Here is an 18,506-nt window from a genome sequence, read left to right on the forward strand (position 1 = left end):
GCCGAAACTTCCTTTTATCTGCTTTATTATTAGAAATATAGAAACGGCTACTTACCACTTTCTTCTGCAAGTTACAAATATCTGTTTCATTTAAAAAATATATATAAACTTTTCACCATAAGGTGACAGCTAATGAAGCCATGCAAACTTCCTTTCCCTTCCCTTCTCCTTCCCTTTCCCTATCCCTTTTCCTTCCTTTTCCCTCCCCCGTCCCCTTCCCATTCCCTTTTCTTCCCTCCCCTTTGCATTTCCTTCCCTTTCCCTCCCCCTTCCACTTCCCTTTCCCTTCCTTTTCACTCATCCTTCCTCTTCCCTTTCCTTTCCCTTCCCTTCCATTTCCTTCCCCTTCCCTTTTCCCTCCCACTTCCCCTTCCCTTTCCCTCCCCTTTCTCCTTCCCTTTCCCTCCCCCTTCCATTTCCCTTCCTTTTCCCTCCCCCTTCCCCTTTCCTTCCCCTGCCTCCCCCCTTCCCTTTCCCTTCAATTTCATTTCCCTTCCTTTCCCTTTCCCTTCCATTTCATTCCCCTTCCCTTTCCCTTCCCTTTCCTTTTCCATCCCCTTCTATTTCCCTTTCCTTTCCCTTCCCTTTCCCTTCCATTTCATGCCCCTTCCCTTTCCTTTCGCTTCCCTTTCCCTTCCATTTTCTTCCCCTTCCCTTTCCCTTCCCTATCCTTTTCCATCCCCTTCCCCTTCTATTTCCCTTTCCTTTCCCTTCTATTTCCCTTCTCTTTCCTTCTTCCCTTCTTGTGGTCTTCTTGGATTGTAGGTCATCTCCCACCCCCCTGTACAGTACTACATTTCTATCTCCCCCCATCCTCAGCTCTGCTACATCCATGTAGTATAATTACACTCCTGAAGGTCGATGAGGCTGATGATTACAATACATTTCCATAACAGACTTCATTAACGTCCATTTTTTTCTGTCTTTTCCTTTATTTAAAATACGATAATAGAATTAACTTCTCCTTATGAAATATCAATAAGCCATTAACTCCTCTCGGCCTAATCTTACGATCCGCTCTGCAAAATCGCTACAAACTAATTCCAAAAAGTCAAGAAAATCCAGATCCAGAAGTGCCGTGATTCAGAGAGTGATTGGGAGCCTCAATCTCTCCCAATGATCTGCAGGACACCTCGGAGGAGGAGAGCGGGAGCATCGGATTATTGCGCTATCACACATCTCTCCCAATGCTCTGCAGGACACCTCGGAGGAGGAGAGCAGAGCATCGGATTATTGTGCTATCACACATCTCTCCCAATGATCTGCAGGACACCTCGGAGGAGGAGAGCGGAGCATCGGATTATTGCGCTATCACACATCTCTCCCAGTGATCAGCAGGACACCTCGGAGGAGGAGAGCGGGAGCATCGGATTATTGCGCTATCACACATCTCTCCCAATGATCAGCAGGACACCTCGGAGGAGGAGAGCGGAGCATCGGATTATTGCGCTATCACACATCTCTCCCAATGATCTGCAGGACACCTCGGAGGAGGAGAGCGGAGCATCGGATTATTGCGCTATCACACATCTCTCCCAATGATCTGCAAGACACCTCGGAGGAGGAGAGCGGAGCATCGGATTATTGCGCTATCACACATCTCTCCCAGTGATCAGCAGGACACCTCGGAGGAGGAGAGCGGAGCATCGGATTATTGTGCTATCACACATCTCTCCCAATGATCTGCAGGACACCTCGGAGGAGGAGAGCGGAGCGTCGGATTATTGCGCTATCACACATCTCTCCCAATGATCAGCAGGACACCTCGGAGGAGGAGAGCGGAGCATCGGATTATTGCGCTATCACACATCTCTCCCAATGATCAGCAGGACACCTCGGAGGAGGAGAGCGGAGCATCGGATTATTGCGCTATCACACATCTCTCCCAATGCTCTGCAGGACACCTCGGAGGAGGAGAGCGGGAGCATCGGATTATTGCGCTATCACACATCTCTCCCAATGATCTGCAGGACACCTCGGAGGAGGAGAGCGGAGCATCGGATTATTGCGCTATCACACATCTCTCCCAATGATCTGCAGGACACCTCGGAGGAGGAGAGCGGAGCGTCGGATTATTGCGCTATCACACATCTCTCCCAATGATCTGCAGGACACCTCGGAGGAGGGGAGCGGGAGCATCGGATTATTGCGCTATCACACATCTCTCCCAATGATCTGCAGGACACCTCGGAGGAGGAGAGCGGAGCATCGGATTATTGCGCTATCACACATCTCTCCCAATGATCTGCAGGACACCTCGGAGGAGGAGAGCGGAGCACCGGATTATTGCGCTATCACACATCTCTCCCAGTGATCAGCAGGACACCTCGGAGGAGGAGAGCGGAGCATCGGATTATTGCGCTATCACACATCTCTCCCAATGATCTGCAGGACACCTCGGAGGAGGAGAGTGGAGCATCGGATTATTGCGCTATCACACATCTCTCCCAATGATCTGCAGGACACCTCGGAGGAGGAGAGCGGAGCATCGGATTATTGCGCTATCACACATCTCTCCCAGTGATCTGCAGGACACCTCGGAGGAGGAGAGCGGAGCATCGGATTATTGCGCTATCACACATCTCTCCCAATGATCAGCAGGACACCTCGGAGGAGGAGAGCGGAGCATCAGATTATTGAGCTATCACACATCTCTCCCAGTGATCTGCAGGACACCTCGGAGGAGGAGAGCAGAGCATCGGATTATTGCGCTATCACACATCTCTCCCAGTGATCAGCAGGACACCTCGGAGGAGGAGAGCGGAGCATCGGATTATTGCGCTATCACACATCTCTCCCAGTGATCAGCAGGACACCTCGGAGGAGGAGAGCGGAGCATCGGATTATTGCGCTATCACACATCTCTCCCAGTGATCAGCAGGACACCTCGGAGGAGGAGAGCGGAGCATCGGATTATTGCGCTATCACACATCTCTCCCAATGCTCTGCAGGACACCTCGGAGGAGGAGAGCAGAGCATCGGATTATTGTGCTATCACACATCTCTCCCAATGATCTGCAGGACACCTCGGAGGAGGAGAGCGGAGCATCGGATTATTGCGCTATCACACATCTCTCCCAGTGATCAGCAGGACACCTCGGAGGAGGAGAGCGGAGCATCGGATTATTGCGCTATCACACATCTCTCCCAGTGATCAGCAGGACACCTCGGAGGAGGAGAGCGGGAGCATCGGATTATTGCGCTATCACACATCTCTCCCAATGATCAGCAGGACACCTCGGAGGAGGAGAGCGGAGCATCGGATTATTGCGCTATCACACATCTCTCCCAATGATCTGCAGGACACCTCGGAGGAGGAGAGCGGAGCATCGGATTATTGCGCTATCACACATCTCTCCCAATGATCTGCAAGACACCTCGGAGGAGGAGAGCGGAGCATCGGATTATTGCGCTATCACACATCTCTCCCAGTGATCAGCAGGACACCTCGGAGGAGGAGAGCGGAGCATCGGATTATTGTGCTATCACACATCTCTCCCAATGATCTGCAGGACACCTCGGAGGAGGAGAGCGGAGCGTCGGATTATTGCGCTATCACACATCTCTCCCAATGATCAGCAGGACACCTCGGAGGAGGAGAGCGGAGCATCGGATTATTGCGCTATCACACATCTCTCCCAATGATCAGCAGGACACCTCGGAGGAGGAGAGCGGAGCATCGGATTATTGCGCTATCACACATCTCTCCCAATGCTCTGCAGGACACCTCGGAGGAGGAGAGCGGGAGCATCGGATTATTGCGCTATCACACATCTCTCCCAATGATCTGCAGGACACCTCGGAGGAGGAGAGCGGAGCATCGGATTATTGCGCTATCACACATCTCTCCCAATGATCTGCAGGACACCTCGGAGGAGGAGAGCGGAGCGTCGGATTATTGCGCTATCACACATCTCTCCCAATGATCTGCAGGACACCTCGGAGGAGGGGAGCGGGAGCATCGGATTATTGCGCTATCACACATCTCTCCCAATGATCTGCAGGACACCTCGGAGGAGGAGAGCGGAGCATCGGATTATTGCGCTATCACACATCTCTCCCAATGATCTGCAGGACACCTCGGAGGAGGAGAGCGGAGCACCGGATTATTGCGCTATCACACATCTCTCCCAGTGATCAGCAGGACACCTCGGAGGAGGAGAGCGGAGCATCGGATTATTGCGCTATCACACATCTCTCCCAATGATCTGCAGGACACCTCGGAGGAGGAGAGTGGAGCATCGGATTATTGCGCTATCACACATCTCTCCCAATGATCTGCAGGACACCTCGGAGGAGGAGAGCGGAGCATCGGATTATTGCGCTATCACACATCTCTCCCAGTGATCTGCAGGACACCTCGGAGGAGGAGAGCGGAGCATCGGATTATTGTGCTATCACACATCTCTCCCAATGATCAGCAGGACACCTCGGAGGAGGAGAGCGGAGCATCGGATTATTGCGCTATCACACATCTCTCCCAATGATCTGCAGGACACCTCGGAGGAGGAGAGCGGAGCATCGGATTATTGTGCTATCACACATCTCTACCAATGATCAGCAGGACACCTCGGAGGAGGAGAGCGGAGCGTCGGATTATTGCGCTATCACACATCTCTCCCAATGATCTGCAGGACACCTCGGAGGAGGAGAGCGGAGCATCGGATTATTGCGCTATCACACATCTCTCCCAGTGATCAGCAGGACACCTCGGAGGAGGAGAGCGGAGCATCGGATTATTGCGCTATCACACATCTCTCCCAATGATCAGCAGGACACCTCGGAGGAGGAGAGCGGAGCATCAGATTATTGCGCCGTCACACATCTCTCCCAATGATCAGCAGGACACCTCGGAGGAGGAGAGCGGAGCATCGGATTATTGCGCCGTCACACTTCTCTCCCAGTGATCAGCAGGACACCTCGGAGGAGGAGAGCGGAGCATCGGATCATTGCGCTATCACACATCTCTCCCAATGCTCTGCAGGACACCTCGGAGGAGGAGAGCGGAGCATCGGATTATTGCGCTATCACACATCTCTCCCAATGATCTGCAGGACACCTCGGAGGAGGAGAGCGGAGCATCGGATTATTGCGCCGTCACACATCTCTCCCAATGATCTGCAGGACACCTCGGAGGAGGAGAGCGGAGCATCAGATTATTGCGCTATCACACATCTCTCCCAGTGATCAGCAGGACACCTCGGAGGAGGAGAGCGGAGCGTCGGATTATTGCGCTATCACACATCTCTCCCAGTGATCAGCAGGACACCTCGGAGGAGGGGAGCGGAGCATCGGATTATTGCGCTATCACACATCTCTCCCAATGATCTGCAGGACACCTCGGAGGAGGAGAGCGGAGCATCGGATTATTGCGCTATCACACATCTCTCCCAGTGATCAGCTGGACACCTCGGAGGAGGAGAGCGGAGCATCAGATTATTGCGCTATCACACATCTCTCCCAATGATCTGCAGGACACCTCGGAGGAGGAGAGCGGAGCATCGGATTATTGTGCTATCACACATCTCTCCCAATGATCTGCAGGACACCTCGGAGGAGGAGAGCGGAGCATCAGATTATTGCGCTATCACACATCTCTCCCAGTGATCTGCAGGACACCTCGGAGGAGGAGAGCGGAGCATCAGATTATTGCGCTATCACACATCTCTCCCAATGATCTGCAGGACACCTCGGAGGAGGAGAGCGGAGCGTCGGATTATTGCGCTATCACACATCTCTCCCAGTGATCAGCAGGACACCTCGGAGGAGGAGAGCGGAGCATCGGATCATTGCGCTATCACACATCTCTCCCAATGATCTGCAGGACACCTCGGAGGAGGAGAGCAGAGCATCGGATTATTGCGCTATCACACATCTCTCCCAATAATCTGCAGGACACCTCGGAGGAGGAGAGCGGAGCATCGGATTATTGCGCCGTCACACATCTCTCCCAATGATCAGCAGGACACCTCGGAGGAGGAGAGCGGAGCATCGGATTATTGCGCCGTCACACATCTCTCCCAGTGATCTGCAGGACACCTCGGAGGAGGAGAGCGGAGCATCGGATTATTGCGCTATCACACATCTCTCCCAATGATCTGCAGGACACCTCGGAGGAGGAGAGCAGAGCATCGGATTATTGCGCTATCACACATCTCTCCCAATGATCTGCAGGACACCTCGGAGGAGGAGAGCGGAGCATCGGATTATTGCGCCGTCACACATCTCTCCCAATGATCAGCAGGACACCTCGGAGGAGGAGAGCGGAGCATCGGATTATTGCGCTATCACACATCTCTCCCAATGATCTGCAGGACACCTCGGAGGAGGAGAGCAGAGCATCGGATTATTGCGCTATCACACATCTCTCCCAGTGATCTGCAGGACACCTCGGAGGAGGAGAGCGGAGCGTCGGATTATTGCGCTATCACACATCTCTCCCAGTGATCAGCAGGACACCTCGGAGGAGGGGAGCGGAGCATCGGATTATTGCGCTATCACACATCTCTCCCAATAATCTGCAGGACACCTCGGAGGAGGAGAGCGGAGCATCAGATTATTGCGCTATCACACATCTCTCCCAATGATCTGCAGGACACCTCGGAGGAGGAGAGCGGAGCGTCGGATTATTGCGCTATCACACATCTCTCCCAGTGATCAGCAGGACACCTCGGAGGAGGAGAGCGGAGCATCGGATCATTGCGCTATCACACATCTCTCCCAATGATCTGCAGGACACCTCGGAGGAGGAGAGCAGAGCATCGGATTATTGCGCTATCACACATCTCTCCCAATAATCTGCAGGACACCTCGGAGGAGGAGAGCGGAGCATCGGATTATTGCGCCGTCACACATCTCTCCCAATGATCAGCAGGACACCTCGGAGGAGGAGAGCGGAGCATCGGATTATTGCGCCGTCACACATCTCTCCCAGTGATCTGCAGGACACCTCGGAGGAGGAGAGCGGAGCATCGGATTATTGCGCTATCACACATCTCTCCCAATGATCTGCAGGACACCTCGGAGGAGGAGAGCAGAGCATCGGATTATTGCGCTATCACACATCTCTCCCAATGATCAGCAGGACACCTCGGAGGAGGAGAGCGGAGCATCGGATTATTGTGCTATCACACATCTCTCCCAATGATCTGCAGGACACCTCGGAGGAGGAGAGCGGAGCATCAGATTATTGCGCTATCACACATCTCTCCCAGTGATCTGCAGGACACCTCGGAGGAGGAGAGCGGAGCATCAGATTATTGCGCTATCACACATCTCTCCCAATGATCTGCAGGACACCTCGGAGGAGGAGAGCGGAGCGTCGGATTATTGCGCTATCACACATCTCTCCCAGTGATCAGCAGGACACCTCGGAGGAGGAGAGCGGAGCATCGGATCATTGCGCTATCACACATCTCTCCCAATGATCTGCAGGACACCTCGGAGGAGGAGAGCAGAGCATCGGATTATTGCGCTATCACACATCTCTCCCAATAATCTGCAGGACACCTCGGAGGAGGAGAGCGGAGCATCGGATTATTGCGCCGTCACACATCTCTCCCAATGATCAGCAGGACACCTCGGAGGAGGAGAGCGGAGCATCGGATTATTGCGCCGTCACACATCTCTCCCAGTGATCTGCAGGACACCTCGGAGGAGGAGAGCGGAGCATCGGATTATTGCGCTATCACACATCTCTCCCAATGATCTGCAGGACACCTCGGAGGAGGAGAGCAGAGCATCGGATTATTGCGCTATCACACATCTCTCCCAATGATCTGCAGGACACCTCGGAGGAGGAGAGCGGAGCATCGGATTATTGCGCCGTCACACATCTCTCCCAATGATCAGCAGGACACCTCGGAGGAGGAGAGCGGAGCATCGGATTATTGCGCTATCACACATCTCTCCCAATGATCTGCAGGACACCTCGGAGGAGGAGAGCAGAGCATCGGATTATTGCGCTATCACACATCTCTCCCAGTGATCTGCAGGACACCTCGGAGGAGGAGAGCGGAGCGTCGGATTATTGCGCTATCACACATCTCTCCCAGTGATCAGCAGGACACCTCGGAGGAGGAGAGCAGAGCATCGGATTATTGCGCTATCACACATCTCTCCCAATAATCTGCAGGACACCTCGGAGGAGGAGAGCGGAGCATCAGATTATTGCGCTATCACACATCTCTCCCAATGATCTGCAGGACACCTCGGAGGAGGAGAGCGGAGCGTCGGATTATTGCGCTATCACACATCTCTCCCAGTGATCAGCAGGACACCTCGGAGGAGGAGAGCGGAGCATCGGATCATTGCGCTATCACACATCTCTCCCAATGATCTGCAGGACACCTCGGAGGAGGAGAGCAGAGCATCGGATTATTGCGCTATCACACATCTCTCCCAATAATCTGCAGGACTCCTCGGAGGAGGAGAGCGGAGCATCGGATTATTGCGCCGTCACACATCTCTCCCAATGATCAGCAGGACACCTCGGAGGAGGAGAGCGGAGCATCGGATTATTGCGCTATCACACATCTCTCCCAATGATCTGCAGGACACCTCGGAGGAGGAGAGCAGAGCATCGGATTATTGCGCTATCACACATCTCTCCCAATGATCTGCAGGACACCTCGGAGGAGGAGAGCGGAGCATCGGATTATTGCGCCGTCACACATCTCTCCCAATGATCAGCAGGACACCTCGGAGGAGGAGAGCGGAGCATCGGATTATTGCGCTATCACACATCTCTCCCAATGATCTGCAGGACACCTCGGAGGAGGAGAGCAGAGCATCGGATTATTGCGCTATCACACATCTCTCCCAATGATCTGCAGGACACCTCGGAGGAGGAGAGCGGAGCATCGGATTATTGCGCTATCACACATCTCTCCCAATGATCTGCAGGACACCTCGGAGGAGGAGAGCGGAGCATCGGATTATTGCGCTATCACACATCTCTCCCAATAATCTGCAGGACACCTCGGAGGAGGAGAGCGGAGCATCGGATTATTGCGCTATCACACATCACTCCCAATGATCTGCAGGACACCTCGGAGGAGGAGAGCGGAGCATCGGATTATTGCGCTATCACACATCTCTCCCAATGATCAGCAGGACACCTCGGAGGAGGAGAGCGGAGCATCGGATTATTGCGCTATCACACATCTCTCCCAATGATCTGCAGGACACCTCGGAGGAGGAGAGCGGAGCGTCGGATTATTGCGCTATCACACATCTCTCCCAGTGATCAGCAGGACACCTCGGAGGAGGGGAGCGGAGCATCGGATTATTGCGCTATCACACATCTCTCCCAATAATCTGCAGGACACCTCGGAGGAGGAGAGTGGAGCATTGGATTATTGTGCTATCACACATCTCTCCCAATGATCTGCAGGACACCTCGGAGGAGGAGAGCAGAGCATCGGATTATTGCGCTATCACACATCTCTCCCAATGATCTGCAGGACACCTCGGAGGAGGAGAGCGGAGCAGCGGATTATTGCGCCGTCACACATCTCTCCCAATGATCAGCAGGACACCTCGGAGGAGGAGAGCGGAGCATCGGATTATTGCGCTATCACACATCTCTCCCAATGATCTGCAGGACACCTCGGAGGAGGAGAGCAGAGCATCGGATTATTGCGCTATCACACATCTCTCCCAATGATCTGCAGGACACCTCGGAGGAGGAGAGCGGAGCATCGGATTATTGCGCTATCACACATCTCTCCCAATGATCTGCAGGACACCTCGGAGGAGGAGAGCGGAGCATCGGATTATTGCGCTATCACACATCTCTCCCAATAATCTGCAGGACACCTCGGAGGAGGAGAGCGGAGCATCGGATTATTGCGCTATCACACATCACTCCCAATGATCTGCAGGACACCTCGGAGGAGGAGAGCGGAGCGTCGGATTATTGCGCTATCACACATCTCTCCCAGTGATCAGCAGGACACCTCGGAGGAGGAGAGCGGAGCATCGGATCATTGCGCTATCACACATCTCTCCCAATGATCTGCAGGACACCTCGGAGGAGGAGAGCAGAGCATCGGATTATTGCGCTATCACACATCTCTCCCAATAATCTGCAGGACACCTCGGAGGAGGAGAGCGGAGCATCGGATTATTGCGCCGTCACACATCTCTCCCAATGATCAGCAGGACACCTCGGAGGAGGAGAGCGGAGCATCGGATTATTGCGCCGTCACACATCTCTCCCAGTGATCTGCAGGACACCTCGGAGGAGGAGAGCGGAGCATCGGATTATTGCGCTATCACACATCTCTCCCAATGATCTGCAGGACACCTCGGAGGAGGAGAGCAGAGCATCGGATTATTGCGCTATCACACATCTCTCCCAATGATCTGCAGGACACCTCGGAGGAGGAGAGCGGAGCATCGGATTATTGCGCCGTCACACATCTCTCCCAATGATCAGCAGGACACCTCGGAGGAGGAGAGCGGAGCATCGGATTATTGCGCTATCACACATCTCTCCCAATGATCTGCAGGACACCTCGGAGGAGGAGAGCAGAGCATCGGATTATTGCGCTATCACACATCTCTCCCAGTGATCTGCAGGACACCTCGGAGGAGGAGAGCGGAGCGTCGGATTATTGCGCTATCACACATCTCTCCCAGTGATCAGCAGGACACCTCGGAGGAGGAGAGCAGAGCATCGGATTATTGCGCTATCACACATCTCTCCCAATAATCTGCAGGACACCTCGGAGGAGGAGAGCGGAGCATCAGATTATTGCGCTATCACACATCTCTCCCAATGATCTGCAGGACACCTCGGAGGAGGAGAGCGGAGCGTCGGATTATTGCGCTATCACACATCTCTCCCAGTGATCAGCAGGACACCTCGGAGGAGGAGAGCGGAGCATCGGATCATTGCGCTATCACACATCTCTCCCAATGATCTGCAGGACACCTCGGAGGAGGAGAGCAGAGCATCGGATTATTGCGCTATCACACATCTCTCCCAATAATCTGCAGGACACCTCGGAGGAGGAGAGCGGAGCATCGGATTATTGCGCCGTCACACATCTCTCCCAATGATCAGCAGGACACCTCGGAGGAGGAGAGCGGAGCATCGGATTATTGCGCCGTCACACATCTCTCCCAGTGATCTGCAGGACACCTCGGAGGAGGAGAGCGGAGCATCGGATTATTGCGCTATCACACATCTCTCCCAATGATCTGCAGGACACCTCGGAGGAGGAGAGCAGAGCATCGGATTATTGCGCTATCACACATCTCTCCCAATGATCTGCAGGACACCTCGGAGGAGGAGAGCGGAGCATCGGATTATTGCGCCGTCACACATCTCTCCCAATGATCTGCAGGACACCTCGGAGGAGGAGAGCAGAGCATCGGATTATTGCGCTATCACACATCTCTCCCAATGATCTGCAGGACACCTCGGAGGAGGAGAGCGGAGCATCGGATTATTGCGCTATCACACATCTCTCCCAATGATCTGCAGGACACCTCGGAGGAGGAGAGCGGAGCATCGGATTATTGCGCTATCACACATCTCTCCCAATGATCTGCAGGACACCTCGGAGGAGGAGAGCGGAGCATCGGATTATTGCGCTATCACACATCACTCCCAATGATCTGCAGGACACCTCGGAGGAGGAGAGCGGAGCATCGGATTATTGCGCTATCACACATCTCTCCCAATGATCAGCAGGACACCTCGGAGGAGGAGAGCGGAGCATCGGATTATTGCGCTATCACACATCTCTCCCAATGATCTGCAGGACACCTCGGAGGAGGAGAGCGGAGCGTCGGATTATTGCGCTATCACACATCTCTCCCAGTGATCAGCAGGACACCTCGGAGGAGGGGAGCGGAGCATCGGATTATTGCGCTATCACACATCTCTCCCAATAATCTGCAGGACACCTCGGAGGAGGAGAGTGGAGCATTGGATTATTGTGCTATCACACATCTCTCCCAATGATCTGCAGGACACCTCGGAGGAGGGGAGCGGAGCATCGGATTATTGCGCTATCACACATCTCTCCCAATGATCTGCAGGACACCTCGGAGGAGGAGAGCGGAGCAGCGGATTATTGCGCCGTCACACATCTCTCCCAATGATCAGCAGGACACCTCGGAGGAGGAGAGCGGAGCATCGGATTATTGCGCTATCACACATCTCTCCCAATGATCTGCAGGACACCTCGGAGGAGGAGAGCAGAGCATCGGATTATTGCGCTATCACACATCTCTCCCAATGATCTGCAGGACACCTCGGAGGAGGAGAGCGGAGCATCGGATTATTGCGCTATCACACATCTCTCCCAATGATCTGCAGGACACCTCGGAGGAGGAGAGCGGAGCATCGGATTATTGCGCTATCACACATCTCTCCCAATAATCTGCAGGACACCTCGGAGGAGGAGAGCGGAGCATCGGATTATTGCGCTATCACACATCACTCCCAATGATCTGCAGGACACCTCGGAGGAGGAGAGCGGAGCATCGGATTATTGCGCTATCACACATCTCTCCCAATGATCTGCAGGACACCTCGGAGGAGGAGAGCGGAGCGTCGGATTATTGCGCTATCACACATCTCTCCCAGTGATCAGCAGGACACCTCGGAGGAGGGGAGCGGAGCATCGGATTATTGCGCTATCACACATCTCTCCCAATAATCTGCAGGACACCTCGGAGGAGGAGAGCGGAGCATTGGATTATTGTGCTATCACACATCTCTCCCAATGATCTGCAGGACACCTCGGAGGAGGAGAGCGGAGCATCGGATTATTGCGCTATCACACATCTCTCCCAATGATCTGCAGGACACCTCGGAGGAGGAGAGCGGAGCATAGGATTTTTGCGCCGTCACACATCTCTCCCAATGATCTGCGGACACCTCGGAGGAGGAGAGCGGAGCATCGGATTATTGCGCTATCACACATCTCTCCCAATGATCAGCAGGACACCTCGGAGGAGGAGAGCGGAGCATAGGATTTTTGCGCCGTCACACATCACCGGGCCGGAAATTAATTTCTGCCTTTAAAACATTGAGAATAGAAGCGATGACTCTGCTACATCTTCCATTTGTCACTACGTGAATCTCCTTCCTGGACGCTGCTGATGTAACTGTCACAGGGGAGGACATGCACCTCAATATCCCAGTATTGGGGCTCCCTGTCACTAAGTGCTCAGTTGCTTATACAATTCCTAACAAAGAACCTGGAGTTCATTTTGTTGTATCCCATTGGTATTGGGGTAACTCAAGGCTTTAGTTGATTATATAAAGGCAACATTTTTGATGTTTTTTGGGGGAAAGAAATGACACCCTGGCACCATCGTATGTGGTCGTTGCATGGTGACAGGCTCTGTACATGGGATTACACTGTGGCAATGTATATGAGATTAAAATTGGGGGTCATTTACTAAGGGCCCGAATCGCGTTTTACCGGCAGGTTACGCAAATTCTTCCGTTTTGCAGCAATTTTCCCTGTATTGCCCCAGGATTTTGGCGCACGCGATCAGATTGTGGCGCATCAGCGGCATGCACGCGACGGACATGGGGGGGGGCGTGGCTGAACGAAAACCCGACGGATTCGGAGAAACCGTCACATTTAAAAAAAAAAAAAAAAGTGTCGCAGGACTTGCACTTACCTTCACCAGGTATAGGATGGTGCATTCCGGCAGCCCTCGGCGGGTCTCGGCGGACTTCAGCGCAGCAGCGACATCTGGTGGACGTCGGAGGAACTGCCTTAGTGAATCGCCGGAAGACCCGAATCCTCCGCAGAGAACGCACCGCTGGATCGCGAATGGACCGGGTAAGTAAATCTGCTCCATTATGTCCTGCACTGTGGCTGGACCGTTACTGAAGAGTGACTGAAAGTTTAGGGTGTGGCATCAATAAGAATATAAGAAATCATGTGTGTTCTGGGGTCTTATAGATCTGCTCTTCCTTATCCTTAAAAACTTAGATCGGTTTGCCCCCCTTCTCCTCTGCTTTCTGACGATGACAATAACTACATCCCCTAATTTAAACCATTTTCCCCATCAGGTTCCTAATTATACAAACTCTTCCCTGGTCATTTATAGGGTCCTACAAACTGGATCCGAGTCCAGTGCCGCATCGGCAGCTCTTCTCAGCCTCCTGGAGACCGGATTAATAATGAGGCTGATGGAATATTTTCATACTTTGCCCAGAACCCATCCAATATTCATTAGATCCACAACACACAAATCTAATTCCATCCTAATCTAATCTCGTGATGATGGAAGCAGAAAGCCCTGGGGACCTGGCATCACATGGTGGTAACCATCCATATAGAGGGAATCTCACCCACGTAATGGATGTCCTCGAGGGGTGTTCGTGGGCCCCCGCTCTTATAAAGCAAAGGCTTGTGATTAGGTCATGTGATCCCCCAAAATCGGATCAGTCTAGGTGGGAAGCTAAGGGGGTCCAAAAGATCATATACAGTGTGGTAGTAATCAGTGGTGTAACTAGAAGCTGATGGGCCCCAGTGCAAAGTCTGTGCCGGGCCCCGACTATAACGTATGGTTTATAGTACTAGTCTTCTCATATGGGAAAGTGACACCATAAGGGCCCCCTAAACCTCTTGGGCCCGGGTGCGACTGCAACCTCTGCACCCCCAAAGTTACGCCCCTGGTAGTAATGATGGTAGAACATGGTGGGGAGGGGTCCAGGAGTGGTATGGGGCAGCCAAAATGATGGGACAGGTTCCCCATTTCTCATGGCCACAGAAGTCACAGAAGTAGCAACAGTGAAACTTAAAAGTGACATTACCAGTCCTGAGTCTGTGACCTCTGCAAACGCTGATTGGCTGTTGGGATCATATGACCATGGACACTTCTAGCCCCGTCAGGTCTGTCACGTGACTTAGTAGATAATGGCCCCCGGGGTTCAGGGAGCCAAAGCAAGGGAAGTTACTTTATTTCCTATTGTCCTGGCCTAAAGTAGATTCCAAGAAAGCCGCGTTACCCCCTTTACTACATGTCTAGTTATATCCCTCAATATGCATCTAATATTAATGGAGACTTTCACTAGTAATTTTATTTCAGATCTGTCATCTTTTATCTTCTAGGGTGACAGAGGTATCGATGGGTTTCCTGGAAAGCCCGGTCCGGACGGAAAAGACGTAAGTGATGTTATTCCTTCACTGATAAATGTTAGTGTGTTCCTAAAATAATTTGTCATTTTTGAATGTTGCATCATTTCTGCAATTTACAGTAACATAAACATCAACGTTCATCACTCATCTTTCTTTATCTTGGTTATTGCAGGGTGAAAAAGGCAGCATTGGATTACCAGGTCTAAAGGGGCCAAAAGGAGAGAGGGTGAGTGTGGACCCCATGGCGGTGCCGCTTACATTTCTTCAAAGGCTACAACTTTTTCTTACCACATGATGTCAGTTTTGTGCATATAAAACAAACAAATGTAATTTACAAGATTTTAATCTGAATAATAGAATATGAAGCAGAATGTGTCTGGGAATTATACAGACAATGGGGGTCATTTACTAAGGGCCCGATTCGCGGTTTCCCGACGTGTTACCCGAATATTTCCGATTTGCGCCGATTTCCCCTGAATTGCCCCAGGACTTTGGCGCACGCGATCGGATTGTGGCGCATGTGTCGCTTGGGACGCTTGGGACGTGCTTACCTTCACTCAGCCCAACTCGGTGAACTCCAGCGCATTCATATGCTTTTCAGCGCAGCAGCGCCACCTGGTGGACGGCGGAGGAACTACCTTGATGAATCCCGGCCGGACCCGAATCCAGCGCAGAGAACGCGCTGCTGGATCGCGAACGGACCGGGTAAGTAAATCTGCCCCAGATTCGGGCCCTTAGTAAATGACCCCCAATATGAATATTCAGGAATGGTCCAGGGTTGGAGCTGGAGAAAAAGTTTCTGAATGGATCAGTGCCAGTCGTAGGCAAACAGGGAACTTTCATCAAGTCAATAATCAGGGAATGTGCCATGTGTCAAACATGGGTAATTAGCAGGTAGTGGTATCCCATAATATGGGACTAGGACTGCTTCTAGGAACCTTGGCTCAGGTACTAGGGCAATGGACGGGACCACTAGTAGGTTACATGTGCAACTGTCTGCATTGTTCATCCGGGGTAGAGCGGGAGTACACTGGACCCCCAATCTCCTGGAGATCCCATCACTAAGACCAACACCAATCAGGGACTTAGCTCCTCTCCTGTGTATCGGGGCTAGCGTGTTGTGACTGTTCATCCCTTCAATGGTACCACTTACCTCTTGGACTTACAAAGCTACAGACCGGTGCCCAGTGCCCTTGGACACAGGACTGACCCCTCGAGCATCAGTTTGTCATCCATTTTCCTCCAAAATGGATAAAAGAATGTAAATATTTTTGCTATCTTTAAAATATTATTTTTATATTATTATTAAATATAAATCGATTGTATTTCTTAGTAATTATATACATAAAACTTATGTTGTCACATGTTCAAAATGTAACCCAATTCTCTTCTTTTCTTTAGGGTGAAAAGGGTGAAGGGGGGCCCCCAGGATTACCAGGGAATGTTGTAAGACCATTTTTAAAAAAATTATGTTTTCAGTAATTTTTTTTATATGAAAAGACTCCTGTAATGTGGCCTCTTGTTTGTATCGTAGGTTCAGATGGAAGGACTGAAGGGAGAACAGGTAGGAAACACGTTGTGCATTTTATTATTGCACTTTGTATTAGCACAATATATATGATTATGTGTAATTTATGTAAAAATCTGTCAAAATAACATAATATTCGTGGCACGGAGTTGCTTAAAGTGGTTTCAGGACATTGAGCCGATCACAGCTGATCCCAAAGCACAAAAATATACAAAATATGTGCCTTCTGCTTACAGGGAATACCCGGACCACGTGGCCCCCAAGGTCTCATCGGGCAGCCCGGACCACCGGTAAGACACAGCTAATGTAGAAAGAATATTACTAGTTTTATGGGGTTTACTTAAAGGGGCTTTTTGAATATCACTTGTACTTGATCAATGTGGGTCACTGGGGGTCTGACCATTGGACCCAACACCAATTACAAAATAGTGCAGCTGCTTCATTCCAAGTCGGTTTTCAGATGTCTACCGTATCTCAGTCTCGTAGATTCTCAATGAGGTAGTTACTGACGCTCCATTGGAACATGGTACGGTAGGTGTCCAATCAGCTGGGACAGAGGGATCCATTATTTGTAGTTATACTGATATCTTTTATATGAATCTATAGGATAGGTAATCAGTATCAGTTGTGTCCCCAACCTTCCTCCATCTCATGGGAGAGGATCTGCTGCTAGACATCCCTGGCGAGTGTGCATGTACATAGGATAGTCAAGAGGAACAGCTAACCTGTTGTCTGGCCATACAACGTGGGGTGATTGTTGGACGTGCCATTAGATATTCCAGATGGGACACATTTAATGTGTTGAAGTCTTGTTACTTCGGCAGGACTTATCCACCATCTTGCATGTTCAAGGTCTTCTCGATTTGCCACCAGTGTCAGGATATAAACTTACTGATCCTGTTCTACAGACTCAAGGCGATGTTATTTGGTTGTTGAGTTATTGAGTCTCACCAATATAATTAGGTTTCTCAAACAATCCCCTAAGGTACATGGCCACCATAAGACTAGAGGGGTCTGACCTCAAAGACCCCCGAGATGTGAGCTCCAAGTATGGCCCCTGGTTACCTCTGGCCGTCCCATGAATGGAGCAGCAGCCCACTGGGTTCATTGACCTTAAGACCAACTACTGCTATTACTACAACTACAGCCGTCTGACCTCAAAGACCCCCGAGATGTGAGCTCCAAGTATGGCCCCTGGTTACCTCTGGCCATCCCATGAATGGAGCAGCAGACCACTGGGTTCATTGACCTTAAGACCAACTACTGGTATTACTACAACTACAGCCGTCTGACCTCAAAGACCCCCGAGATGTGAGCTCCAAGTATGGCCCCTGGTTACCTCTGGCCGTCCCATGAATGGAGCAGCAGACCACTAGGTTCATTGACCTTAAGACCAACTACTGGTATTACTACAACTACAGCTGTCTGACCTCAAAGACCCCTGAGATGTGAGCTCCAAGTATGGCCCCTGGTTACCTCTGGCCGTCCCATGAATGGAGGAGCAGCCCATTGGGTTCATTGACCTTAAGACCAACTACTGCTATTACTACAACTACAGGTGCAAGTTCGAACATCACAGCTTGTAAGTAATGACTCATAATTTCTCATTCCAGGGTCCAGAGGGACCTACGGGAAGTCCGGGGCTTCCAGGACTTGAAGGACAAAGGGTGAGAACAGATGACATGTATAAACCATCTTGTATGGGTAAAATATCCTCCTAGAACATGAATATTGATGTGTAGTGATATCTGTGCATGTAACTACGAGGATCTCTGTTGTGTTGGGGTTTGGGGAACCGGCTGGAGACCATCGCCTGCTCCTCCAGATTTGCCCCAGAAGAGATAATGTAACGACTT

At 51.6% G+C, this 18,506-nt stretch overlaps 1 protein-coding gene across 2 annotated transcripts in view; it reads left to right on the plus strand.

Moving 5' to 3' along the window:
* Window positions 1–18,506, plus strand: part of COL22A1 (collagen type XXII alpha 1 chain) — a 315,022-nt gene that overhangs the window by 137,367 nt on the left and 159,149 nt on the right. For both annotated transcript variants that reach the window (XM_072151139.1, XM_072151140.1), the window contains 6 exons: window positions 15,096–15,149; window positions 15,295–15,348; window positions 16,524–16,568; window positions 16,657–16,686; window positions 16,887–16,940; window positions 18,264–18,317. In XM_072151139.1, coding sequence (XP_072007240.1) covers window positions 15,096–15,149; window positions 15,295–15,348; window positions 16,524–16,568; window positions 16,657–16,686; window positions 16,887–16,940; window positions 18,264–18,317 — 291 coding nt within the window. The remainder of the gene's footprint in view (window positions 1–15,095; window positions 15,150–15,294; window positions 15,349–16,523; window positions 16,569–16,656; window positions 16,687–16,886; window positions 16,941–18,263; window positions 18,318–18,506) is intronic.

Source organism: Engystomops pustulosus, chromosome 5 (genome assembly GCF_040894005.1).
Source record: "Engystomops pustulosus chromosome 5, aEngPut4.maternal, whole genome shotgun sequence".
In the NCBI taxonomy this organism is placed as follows: Eukaryota; Metazoa; Chordata; class Amphibia; order Anura; family Leptodactylidae; genus Engystomops; species Engystomops pustulosus.